Here is a 13,288-nt window from a genome sequence, read left to right on the forward strand (position 1 = left end):
ATACACAACAACCACTACTTTTTGTGCAGTATTAATTTACTATCCCAAGAAACCACTTCATGTACATTACTGTATTGTACATAGGCTGGTCATCTAGGTTTGTACCTGTAGACTTTCCATCACCATGAAGAAAAACAGTGCACGATACAGTAATTGAGTACATTGAGTGGTGTGTGATGATTTAATGATGTGGCTCAGTTGGTAGAGCATCGTGCTTGCAATGCAAGGGTTATGGGTTCAATTCCACAGGGGACCTGTATGAAAAGGTATGTACTCACTTCTGTAAATTGTTCAGGATAAATCTACTAAAATGGAAAATGTTAGACCAGAATAGATCAGATGAACTATTTTGTACAGATCATTATCAGACTCAAGTTACAAATGCTGGTAAAGATTCAAATACATTTAGTTTTTTTATCACAAAAGTAGTGTACTGGCCCTTTAATAGTTAGCGATTATAGTGTCTTCAGTGCAGGCAACAAAAACAAAAATCTGCCCCCCCCCCTCCCCTCCTGTCTGGAAACTAACGCAGCACCCACCCCCAAACTACATCCCGCGGCTTAGTTCACCTATCTCCCTCTCCTGTGGTGTGTTTTTGGCTATGCTCCCCCCTGGCGGGAGAAATACTATCTAATTCACCCCGTTTCCGTTCATTCATCAGGCTACTGCAGTGTGGCAGAGCCAGAACGCTCGTGGTTCATTCGAGCGAAGCGAAAATTCTTATCAATGAAAGCTTGGGACCGTCACTAGGGGAAAACTCTGACGTCAGGTCACGTAGGCAGGGAGGGGGGGACGTATAAAGAAGCGGTGCTGCCGGTGATAACTCACTGAAACAGAAGCACAGCGAAAGAGGCAACAGTAAGAAAACCTGCGGTGCTGTCCGTGATAATACTCACTGAAACAGACGCACAGCGAATGAGGCAACAGTAGGGAAACCAAAAGGGAGAAATAACTTTCTACTTTATGTACACTTCCAAATAACACCGAGCTTTATTTGTGTTAAGTAGACATTGGTGTGTTGAGTTAGAGTAACACGTTGAATTAGAGAGATTTGAGGAGTGGCAAGGAGGAGAAAGTAGCCTATCTGGTTTCACCGCAAGACACCAGGTAAGTCTTAACTACTTTAATATATCTTATTTAAAAAGTGATCAAACTGATTGATCCTGTGGCATGAACGATTGAAAACTAAAGCTATGGTAATGTATTTGAGAGTTTGTATGGGATTCCACCTTGCATTTTGTTAGACAGACCGTATTTAAAAGAAATAGTAACAAAAGTGTTTTAATAATAAAGGAAAATATATTGAATGTGTTTACTCCAATTAGGGGAGAGGTGATAGTGTAAGGGGGAGAGAAAAAATAATATATATATATAAGTGCATTCAGAAAGTGATCAGACCCCTACACTTTTTCCACAAAGTTACATTAAAGCCATATTCTAAAATTGATTAAAATGTTTTTCCCCCTCATCAATCTACCCCATAATAACACAGAAAAAGCATGTTTAGACATTTTAGCAAATGGAATAAAAATGAAATGACATTTACATAAGTATTCAGACCCTTTACTCAGTGCTTTGTTTGAAGCACCTTTGGCAGTGATTACAGCCTCAAGTCTTGAGTATGACGCTACAAGCTTGGCACACCTGTATTTGGGGGGCTTCTCTTATTCTCCTCTGCAGATCTCCAGGTTGGATGGTGAGTGTTGCTGCACAGCTATTTTCAGGTCTCTCCAGAGATGTTTGATCTGGTTCAAGTCCGGGCTCTGGCTGGGCCACTCGAGGACATTCAGAGACTTGTCCCGAAGCCACTCCTGCTTTGTCTTGGCTGTGTGCTTAGGGTTGTTGTCCTGTTGGAAGGTGAACTGTCACCCCAGTTTGAGGTCCTGAGCACTATTGAGCAGGTTTTCATCAAGGATCTCTGTATTTTGCTCCATTCATCGTTGCCTCGATCCTGACTAGTCTCCCAGTCCTTGCCGCTGAAAAACATCCCCAAAGCATGATGCTGCCACCACCATGCTTCGCCATAGGGATGGTGTTATGTTTCCTCCAGACTTTATGCTTGGTATTCAGGCCAAAGAGTTCAGTCTTGGTTTCATCAGACCAGAGAATCTTGTTTCTCATGGTCTGAGAGTCTTTAGGTGCCTTTTGGCAAGCTCCAAGCTGGCTGTCATGTGCCTTTTACTGACGAGTGGCTTCCGTCTGGCCACTCTACCATAAAGGCATGATTGGTGGAGTGATGCAGGGGTGGTTGTCCATCTGGAAGGTTCTCCCACCTCCACAGAGAAATTCTGTAGCTCTGTCAGAGTGACCATCGGGTTCTTCTCCCCCGATTGCTCAGTTTCGCGGGGCGGCCAGCTCTAGGAAAAGTCTTGGTGCTTCCAAACTTCAAGTCCTTCGACCTCATGACTTGGTTTTTGCTCGGACATGCACTGTCAACTGTGGGACCTTATATAGACAGGTGTGTGCCTTTTCCAAATCATGTCCAATCAATTGAATTTACCACAGGTGGACTCCAATCAACTTGTAGAAACATCTCAAGGATGCTTAATGGAAAAAGGATGCACCTGAGCTCAATTTCGGGTCTCATAGAAAAGGGTCTGAATACTTATGTAATAAAAAAAATGTATAAATTTGCACAAAAACAAATGGTTTTGCTTTGTCCTTATGGTGTATTGTGTGTAGATTGAGAAAAATAAACAATTAAATCATTTTTAGAATAAAGCGAACAAAATTTGGAAAAGGGGTCTGAATACTTTCCGAAGGCATATATATATATATATATATTAAATGTTTTATTGACCTAGGCAAGTCAGTTAAGAACAAATTCTAATTTTCAATATATATACACACATTGATAGAAGCCACAATCTATCTGCAATATTAAAGATGATCTACACCCTAAAAGAAATAATAAGTGTTTTAAAAGATCAACATAAAGGAATGTATTTTCACGTGTTTCAACATATTTTTCAATACTAATCTTTGTAAATTGTAAGAGATTACTATCTCTCAGTATAAATAGCCTACAAGAAAATGGGTGTGGATTATGAGAAGAGAAATAATCGAATGATAGAATGACTGAGGCTGGCTAATGATTGTGGTAATCATATTGACAGGGATTACCGGAGATCATGATAATTGTCATATCATCATAACCATCATCATCATCATAGCCACGCCTCTTCCCAGTCTTCCATCATCTTTGCCATCACCATGGCGTCACCAACTGCCAAGAATAAACCCAGGGAGACCAAATAAAGACAAAGGGTGAAAAGGACACCTTAAACAGCTGCATCTGGCTGCGTAAAAGAGTGGTTTTGCATGTCAAACCAATTTTGATGCGACTTTTTAATAGTTAGTTGAGACATTTCTGTACATGCATTAATTATGTGTATAAGTGCTCTGCTTTCTTCGATACTTTCATGCATACTAGAGTTCCTGTGGTGATAGAGTTCTTGCACGTTTAATCTTGAGGCAACAGAGCGTTTCTCCCAGGTCGTGTGGCGTTTCGACTGAGCAGATTGTGGCTAGATAGGGCTTCTTAAAAGCAAATGTGCTTTGGTGGAGAGACTGCACCCTACGTATATTGCCCTCGTGGATGGGCATTTGCAGATAGAATTATGAGAACGGGTGAGACAGACATATGGGGTTCCAGAAGCTTTTTAATACCTGTACCACACGAGGTACAACGTTTACCAAACATTATACAGCTAAAGAATTAAGTATGAAAAAGTGGGACCAATAAAGCCAACCAAAGAGATGGAATAATTGTAAAGTGAAATAGATTGTTGCTATACAGTTTGCCTACGCATGACTTGGGCATGTTAGGAAAGATCACTCTATTGGGAGAAAGTGAGATTTGTGGTGTGTCATCCACACACACACAGACACAGACACAGACACACACAGACACACACACACAGACACACACACACACACACACACACGTCATCCACGCACACACACACACACACACACACGGGTGCATCATCCAGGCCAGGTAGGTTGTCTCCTAATCTCTCACTCTGTAGATTACACTGATCCATCTGTGTTATGATTATCCAGGGGTCAAACCTATATCATGCATCCCAAATGGCAGCTTATTAACTGTTGGCCTACTATTTTGACCAGGACCCATAGGGCTCTTGTTGTTGGGTAGGGAATAGCCTGCCAATTGGGATGCAGCCTCAATGCGGTATTATGATCTTTTAATCTAATCTCATGTCTATTTTCAATCTCATCTACATTCTGGGATGATATCTGCAGTGAGTACAGACCTGTGTCAGTGGTTAAATCCAATGGGTTTATGTTTGACATTGTTGTGGCTGTAATGAAGGAGATGATCAATTGCGATTGATTATTTCATCAGTCTATTCATGCTACTTATTGAATTTTTAAGAGAGAGAAAAAAAATCCGAAATCATTGTGGAGTTAGTTACGGGTAGGTATTATACTGTAGCGATCAATGTGAAATCGGTTGTTGCCATGGCCACTGATATAGCTGACCTTACAAATAGCACCTACTTCTTCTCTGTAGCACGCTTTCTTGCCAATTGCCACCCGCCCTGTTACCACGTGCCTGGAGCGCTCACATGCGAAGGGAGCATTACACACGCAGGGAACAGCACTAGCTCGAGACGCTGAGCCAATTAACCTTTTGTTAGATCAGCTCAGTGGAGGCGCGAGAAAATACTAAATACTGTATAGCATGTGCCAAATCCAACGGTTTAAACACAAATCGACGCACAAGAGTTTAATTTATCTTGACACCTTGCAGCAAATAGCCTACAGGTATTCTAGTTTAGCCTGTGGAGCAGAACAATTCAATTGAGGAAAAGTCCAAATTGGACAAACTGGATTTAAAGGCATTGTTGTGAAAGCAATTAATATGAACCATGGAAATAGCCCGAAAAGCTAGGAAGTCGTTGAGAAACCATTTCAAACTGTTGGCCTAATACTGGTCAGCCATTTTGTGTGGGTCCCTATGCTCAACTGATGTTATTTGTGACCTGCACAGAGGTGCATGATCTACATTGATGAAGGTGAATGAATATAGTATTTTGTCTATTATGTATGTTATATTTATGGGGGAAACTGATAGTGTGTACTGAGAAAATGACATCCGTTGTCAAAGCAACCTACTCTAGTGTTTCATCATGATTCTAGGTTGAGAATTGTTTTCACATGCAGATGAGTGATGACGTCATCTACTCCATTTGTGCTAATTATTTGGTTCATATCCCTCATTCCTTTACAGGCTGACTCACGTCCATTAATTCATTTCACTTTAATAATGCTATGAGCTAATGGTTTTCTTGGCAGTGACACCACGTACTTTAACTGAACTGTATATGCAGCTCCCGAGTGGTGCAGCGGTTTAAGGCACTGCATCTCAGTGCTTGAGGTGTCACTACAGAAACCCTTGTTCGAATCCAGGCTGTATCACAACTGGCCATATATATAATATATATATATATATATATATATGCTCATTAAACAATTTGCACCATCCTGTGAAACTTTTCATTATAGGTATATAAAAAGAAAATGCTTTCTATTGTGTAGGGGGGTTCCATAGAATAAAAATTCTACGTGGGTTCACCCATTTTTCTTATTTTATCTAACAAATCTATATTTTCTGTCTCTCATTCACCAGGAGCATCACCTTCCCTCACCCCCTCTTGTCCTTTCTGTGTGGTCATGATGTGGTCCCACTTCGCCACAAGTGCCCTTATCCTACTGGTTGTCCTGTTGAGACTCACCCTAACCCTCCCGCTCACCGCCTCCGTGGCGACCGAGACACACAGCCCCGGCGACAGCCATGCTGCTTCCCCTCTTGGACTTAGGCCAACCGAGGGAGAGAATGAAGGGAGGAAGGGCGGACTTCCACAGAGAGAGAGAGCAGAAGAGGAGGACGAGCTTTTTGGAGGCATGGACCCCAAAACATTAGCAGCCGTTCTGCTGGAGGCGATGAATAAGCCACACGGGGAAAGGAGGAACGGTGTGGAGGATGGGCGCAAGGAAAAGGAGAGAGGAAAAGAGGAGAATGAGAGAGAGAGGCAGGAGGAGGAGAAGGGAGAGGAGGTGAGAGCCGCATCGGATGAGGAGGGAGCAGACCGAGACAGGGATGGTCGCGAGGAGCTTGAGCTGGTGATGGCGGCCGCTGCGGCGCAGGGCAAGGAGGAGCGAGAGAGGAATGAGGAGGAGGAGGAGGAGAGGAAGAGAGCACAGGAGGAGGAGGAAAGACTAACAGAGAAAGTGACTAGCCACACCACCAGCCAGACGATTCCTGGAAAGGAGAAACGACCTCCGGCAGAAGGAGAAAGAGGGGAGGAGGTGGGAGTGAAGGAAATGGGGGCCAGAGAAGATGCGCAGCAGGGACCACCCACCTCACAGGAGACCCAGCAAGAGGAGGAAGAGGAGCAACTAAGTCCAGATGAATTGCAGAACCTCCAGAGCGTGTTGGAGGAACTGCAGAACTACAACACAGCTAACAAGAGAGAGAGGGAGGCCCAGGAGCAGAGAGGGAGAGAGAGCAGGGCCTACAGCCAAGACGACACAGACCAAGCCCTGATCCACAACCAGATAAAACTCAAAGCTAAAGGATACCCCCGAGCCATGTCGAAGAAGCTCAAATGGCAAGAGGAGATGCAGAAAGCCCTGAACATGCCCACTTATAGAGGAGGCAACTTCATGGACGACTTTGACAATCTGGCTCGACCGGCGGCTGAGGAGGATGATGAGGAAATGCTGAGCCCCGAGGAGGAAGAGAGGAGGGCAAAGGAGGAGCAGGAGGAGGTCAGGAGGCAGGCGATGGAAGCTCAGAGGGCCAAAGCCGAAGAGGAGAAGTTGGCGGACATAGCCTCGGACATGCTCCTGCAGTACATGGTCAAACAGGACAAAGGAAAGTACCAGAACAAGAAGACCCTGCTGTCCAACGCAGCGGAGGACAAGCGCTCTGACGAGGAGGTCGTCAGCGAGGACGATGATATTGATCCTCAGACCATTGATAAGCTCATCGAGATCTCCAGTAAGCTCCACCTCCCCGCGGACGACGTCGTTGACATCATCAGCGACGTTGAGAAGAAGAAGAAGAAAGACGCTCCTGAGACATTGCCCTGGCAACGACCCCAGCAAAGACCCCTGGTTTACCCAGCAGCCAAAGCCATCGATGCCCAGCCTTCACACCCCCGATACCCCACCCTGAAGCAGCCTCTCCCGGCCATCAATCCCCTCAAGGCCTGGTTCAAGGACAAATCTTCCATCAAACCCTCAAAACAAGACCTCTGGATCAAACCTCAACAGTCCTTTCGGACTTCCTCCAACTATCCTACGTATCCCTTCTACCAACAGAAGCCCTATCGAGGCTACTACCCAATTTACTTCCCCCCTCCCAAGCCCAAGCCCCTGTTCTATGCCAAGCCTTCCTACATGCTCAACGACCTCCTGTCGAATTCTCTGGACTACGACTTTGATTTCCCCCCCAAGAGGAGGTACCGTCCCTGGGTACAGCCCCGCCCGAGGAAGCCCCCCGCTGCACTTCGGCGGAACCTCTACTACCCAAATTACTCCAACTATCCCAACTACCTCCTCCCCCCACACCCCAGGACATACAACCCCCTACCCGTCCCCGTCCCCATGCCTAAACCTCGCTCGTCCCCACCCAGGGGTCAGGTTCAGCCTCGCCATCGACATGGTTACTATTACCAAGCGCCCTCAGCACCTTTGGTGACCCGGGACCAAGATTACTATGGGATGCAGGGGATAGGGATGGGGCCGCAGCAGCAAGATAGCAATGAAGACCTGGAGAACTACATTCAACAGGTCTTTATGAAACCCAGGCCTAGGATGTTTCAGTGAAAAGAGAGGAAAGAGAGAGAGGGGGCGGGAAGGAGGGAGGGGAAAAGGGGAGGAAGAGAGAACAATGGATTTCTTCTTTTTTTTTACACCACTTACTTTTGATTTCAGGTTTTGCCTTGGTTTCGTCTCTTTAATGTACTGTTCGATTTTTGTCAAAGAGCAACACAAATTACATGTAGCTTTTTTTTTGTATAGAGTAAAAATGAACTTGCAGATAGAAAAGTGAGGGAGTCAGGATGACACACATCCATTCATTCCTCTTGCTCTTTTCTTTGGAAGATGAAACTGAAGCTGTTGTCCAAAATGACTGAAAGAGGGGCACTAAACCAATCACATAAAGAACTATAGAACATACAGAACCATAGAACACTGACTCTATAGACTCATCTCCAACATCCTGGGATTCTGGAAAATATGAGGGAGCGTCGGCATCGTTCAGAAGACCAACATTGAGGGGAAATTGCAAATGGCACCCTATTCCCTATGTTGCGCAATACTTTTGACCAAGGTCCATGTGGCTCTGGTCAAAAGTAGTGCACTATATATATGGGATAGGGTGCCATTTGGGACTCAGGCTGACTATCATGTTGCCTGTAAATCCAAAACTCATACAAGAGACTTACAGTTGTTAACAAATACACACATGTCAATGTTTGGAGCCAAAATGCACAGTCAAGTGTGTTTATATTCCAAAAGACTAGGCATCGCTATTGGAGAAGAGGCCCCAATGGATATAAAGCCTTACCAATGTGTATCTGTTGTGTTTTATTGTTATCGGTGGTTCCATTGTCACCATTTCAGTTATACGTCATTGATTGTTTACAGAAAATGAAGCTTGCAAAAAAATATATATAGAATTGGTCCTTTTCAAGAACTCACAGATAACAAACAGTTATCGTCAAGGACAGAGAAAGTCATTGTTATTGTTACCGATACGCTTGATGATACGGTGCCATACTGTACGCAAATGCAGTCACTATTTATTAATCAAATACATTGTTTGTTTTTTGATTATTTGTTACTCGTCTGTTTTTAATCACTTCTGTTTTGTTGTTCCAACAACAAAAAACTGTTACATTTTTATGTCAATTGCCCCGTCTGCACACTTTTTGATTAACTTATGAATATATGATTTTATTTATTTCATGTACTTGTAATGTACTTGTTTGTTTTTATACAAAGCAGTGCTAAGATTTACACATTCATACATTCCAGATATTTGTAAGACAAAGTGATTTTAAAGGAAAGAAACTAAAAATACTGAAATACAGTTTTATATTGCCTTATTATGATTCCCCCCTCTAAGACTGTTGACTTTGTAAAGGGGGTAGAATTGAGTTAAGCCCTTGTAGAGAAATGGGGTTGTGATCACAATTCCATTCAATCTCAAATTCGATTCACAAATTAAAAAATGTTTTGGGAATTTTTCAATGAAACGGACCTGATTTGAAATGGAATCGTCCCTCACATACTCCCGTTGAATGAGTGAAATGAAATGAGAAAAGGGAAAAGAAACTGAAAACAGTCCAGGATTTTCACTCTGTGCTACTGTAGAGAAACCAATATGTCTCTGTGTTTATGCCTTTAGATGCTGGAAAGGACTGTGATTCAGGATCTCACCACAAACAAAAAAAATCATTGTGTTATTGGAAATCAATATCTAATCATCTCCAAATCCTTACTCGTTCAATATTTCCTTGTAAACGAAACCCCAACAAATGTTTTTTTTTTTACCCCGTTTTCTCCCCAATTTCGTGGTATCCAATTGTTTTAGTAGCTACTATCTTGTCTCATCGCTACAACTCCCGTACGGGCTCGGGAGAGACAAAGGTTGAAAGTGATGCGTCCTCCGATACACAACCCAACCAAGCCGCACTGCTTCTTAACACAGCGCCATCCAACCCGGAAGCCAGCCGCACCAATGTGTCGGAGGAAACACCGTGCACCTGGCAGCCTTGGTTAGCGAGCACTGCGCCCGGCACGCCACAGGAGTCGCTGGTGCGCGATGAGACAAGGATATCCCTACCGGCCAACTCCTCCCTAACCCGGACGACGCTAGGCCAATTGTGCGTCGCCCCACGGACCTCCCGGTCGCGGCCGGTTACGACAGAGCCTGGGCGTGAACCCACCCTCATGTCTTTAAATAACCATGTGGCAATCTTGTAGCCGATGACAGGGCTTGTGTCCCAAATTGTACCCTATTCCCTTTAATAGTGCACTACTTTTGAACAGAGCCCTATGTGCACCATATGGGGAAAATGGTGCCATTTGGGATGCACTCATTGGCGTGGCTAGCATCAAAGCTCAATCAAACACAGCAGAGACAATCTCAAAGTGAAACCATTTTCAATGTGACTGACGCCACAGACACCAATGAAAAATCCATTCTTTTAGAGAAGCGACGAGGGGAGAAACACTGGGAAAACATTGGGAGTGGTGTTTGATTTGACATGTGTGTTCTGCTTAACTGCGATTTAGACTTAGACCATAGGGCTCTGGTCAAAAGGAGCACACTATATCGGGAATCGGTGCCATTTGGGACATACCTTTAGTACTGTTTCAGTTTACTCAACTGAACTCATTGCATTTTGGCATTTGAGTGGGTCCACTAGAAACACTGATCTAAGGGGACAGAATTGGCCTTTCAAACCTCCTAATCAATACTGAAGTGTAAGATATCTGCTGTAGGAGAGAGAGAGAGAGAGAGAGAGAGAGACAGAGAGATTATATGGAAGGTCGTGAAAAGTGGGGAAGGTATACCTAAACATTACTTCCACTTTGAAACAGATTTGTTAGTTTTTTTGTTTCTTTTCTAAAAAGAGAGGGAGGGAAAGAGAACATTTACAGGGATGAGAAAGAAAGACAAGATAGAAGACCGTCTGCTGCACGTTTCTGTGTGCCTGCATCTAAAATGTGTTGCTTCTTTTTGATGAACTTAACGAGCATTAAATAAAAGTATAAAAAAAAATCTCAAAGGAGAACTAAAAGATGACTTTATAGAAGTACGAAGTACCCGGGAAAAAAAACCCTGTTGAAGTCTTGTATGAGGATGTTCTGATCTATGTGCTCTATTTCTAGATGTACCTTGTACCTATGTCGTAATAAACATGCGTGTTGCTGATTGTAAATAACCGCATGTATCCATGATGACTAGTTTTGCTACACAGAGAGAAATAAATAAAATGAACTATTTTTTATTATGAAAGTGAAATGCCTTTTTTTAAAATTTTGTGTGAAGTTCTATTGGCTCTTGACTTTGACTCCTTTTCTCACCTATCACACGCAGCAACAATGGGACAAACCATCATGAAAACAGCACACTATGTTTGATAGGGATTTCTTGCTTATTCCCTTCTGATTCCGGGAATCTTCCAACAAGGATTTCTGAAACGTTTTTGGGAAAGTTACTCGAATTTTGCAACCGTAGACAAAACTGATACAGCTGATACAGCTACAATGTATTCCTTTATAACACAGTGATTAGCGCATAACCTGCATGAGACTTACAGCCAATCGATGCCAACACACCACCTATTGTCCCCCGCAACGAAATCACATGGGAACTATGGATCTGTCTCCGTCCGTTCGTACCTACTTTAGTCACAAGTGATATTTCAGACACCACTTGGGTGAATGATGCATCTTGCAATAAAGATCCAGCATTTACAAAATTACACTGATTGGCCCAAGGGGGCACTATAGTAATCAACTGAAATACAAACTTTGAACAAGCATATGTCCTGTCCTGTTTGTCTCCAGTCATGACGTTTTGTACATACAGTGGGGTCGGAAATTATTGACACCATTGACAAAGATCAGCCAAAATTACTGTGTAAAATAAATAATTCATATACTGAGCTACACGGAGTATAATAATATTGAGTTGCACTACCACCTTTTTTTGCCCTCAGAACAGCCTCAATTTCTTCGGGGCATGGACTCTACAAGGTGTCGAAAGCGTTCCACAGGGATGCTGGATGTCCTTTGGCTGGTGGACCATTTCTGATACACACGGGAAACTGTTGAGCCTAAAAGAATCCAGCAGCATTGCAGTTCTTAACCAAAACCGGTGCGCCTGGCACTTACTACCATACCCTGTTCAAAAAGTACTTGCAGTTATTGTCTTGCCCATTCACCCTCTGAATGGCCCATAAACACAATCCATGTCTCAAGGCTTAAAAATCCTTCTTTAACCTGTCTCCTCTCCTTCATCTACGCTGACTGAAGTGGATTTAAAAAGTGACATCAATAAGGGATAATGGATTCACCTGGTCAGTCTGTCACGGAAAGAGCATTTGTTCTTAATGCTCCCAAAAATTTTGAAATTATATTATTTTACACTAATACAATTGCTCAGAGAAATAGATTTTGTTTAACAAGTCTCAAAAAGGTTATTATTTACACCCCTGTTTTCAATACCTCACCTTTTTCTAAATAGTTTCATATGAGTTGGAGAACACATTGGGAGGGATCATAGACCATTCTTCCATACAGAATCCTTCCAGGTCCTTGATATCCTTTGTTTGCACTCATGGACTCCCCTCTTCAATTCAAACCATGTCGCCTTGTTAATTCTGTACTGACTGAAGAGATGAGGGAAGGAAGAGGTGGAGTGGAGCAGAAGAAGGAAGTGAAGGATGAGGGGATGTTAGGGAGTGGAGCAGAAGAAGGAAGTGAAGGATGAGGGGATGTTAGGGAGTGGGAAAGAAGAAGGAAGTGAAGGATGAGGGGATGTTAGGGACTGGGAAAGAAGAGGGGGATGAGAGAGGAAGCAGAAGAGGGATACAGGGCAGAAGAATGGTTGTGTTGGTTTGATAACACATGCACCTAAGGGGAGAGGAGGGAGAAGTGGGGAGGAAGGGGGAGAAAGCAGAGGAGGGAAGGAAGGGGTAAGAGGGGAGAAGAAAGGTTGGAGTGTGTGTGTTCAGGGAGCTGTTTGAGATTTAATGGGTGATCAGAGGAGAGGTTGATCTCTGCTCACTGGAGGGATGGATACGGACACACACACACACACACACACACACACACACACACACAACCCATCCATTCACCCCATGTATCCAGCAACGGAACAGGAGGAGAAGAGAGGGAAGGAAGGGAGAAGGAAGAGGGGTAACGAGGGAAGAGAGGAAAGGAAGTCATGTCAGACTATATGTACCAACAAAGTCCCATGGTGCCGCTGTGTCAGGGACCTACCACTGTTACTGGGGAGATTCAAACATGCATCACTGTCACGCTGAGATCCAGAGCACAAGGGGTCGGCTGGAAGCTTTGATCTCTTCTGTAAGGAGTGCCTGTTTCCCCCTTGTCGAACAGGTGGGCTGCCCCCTCTGGAGCCCGCTGGCAATGATAGAGATATAATGGAGACTCACACTGTCAAAGGTTATTCAATCATATGGCTATGGAAGCATGGGGTAAATTGATGGGT

General features: G+C 43.8%; 1 protein-coding gene across 1 annotated transcript; it reads left to right on the forward strand.

Moving 5' to 3' along the window:
* The first annotated feature begins 844 nt into the window (after positions 1-844).
* vgf (VGF nerve growth factor inducible) lies at positions 845-11,057 on the forward strand. The gene is made up of 2 exons (XM_029666439.2): positions 845-1,107; positions 5,657-11,057. Exon 2 carries the CDS (start codon positions 5,701-5,703, stop codon positions 7,858-7,860), a length of 2,160 nt encoding a protein of 719 aa, XP_029522299.2. The 5' UTR covers positions 845-1,107; positions 5,657-5,700; the 3' UTR covers positions 7,861-11,057.
* The last annotated feature ends 2,231 nt before the right edge of the window (positions 11,058-13,288 follow it).

This window comes from Oncorhynchus nerka, linkage group LG8, assembly GCF_034236695.1.
Source record: "Oncorhynchus nerka isolate Pitt River linkage group LG8, Oner_Uvic_2.0, whole genome shotgun sequence".
Taxonomy (NCBI): domain Eukaryota; kingdom Metazoa; phylum Chordata; class Actinopteri; order Salmoniformes; family Salmonidae; genus Oncorhynchus; species Oncorhynchus nerka.

Coding starts and splice junctions, on each gene's coding strand:
- vgf (XM_029666439.2), top strand. CDS start 5,701: ATGATGTGGTCCCACTTCGCCACAAGTGCCCTTATCCTACTGGTTGTC.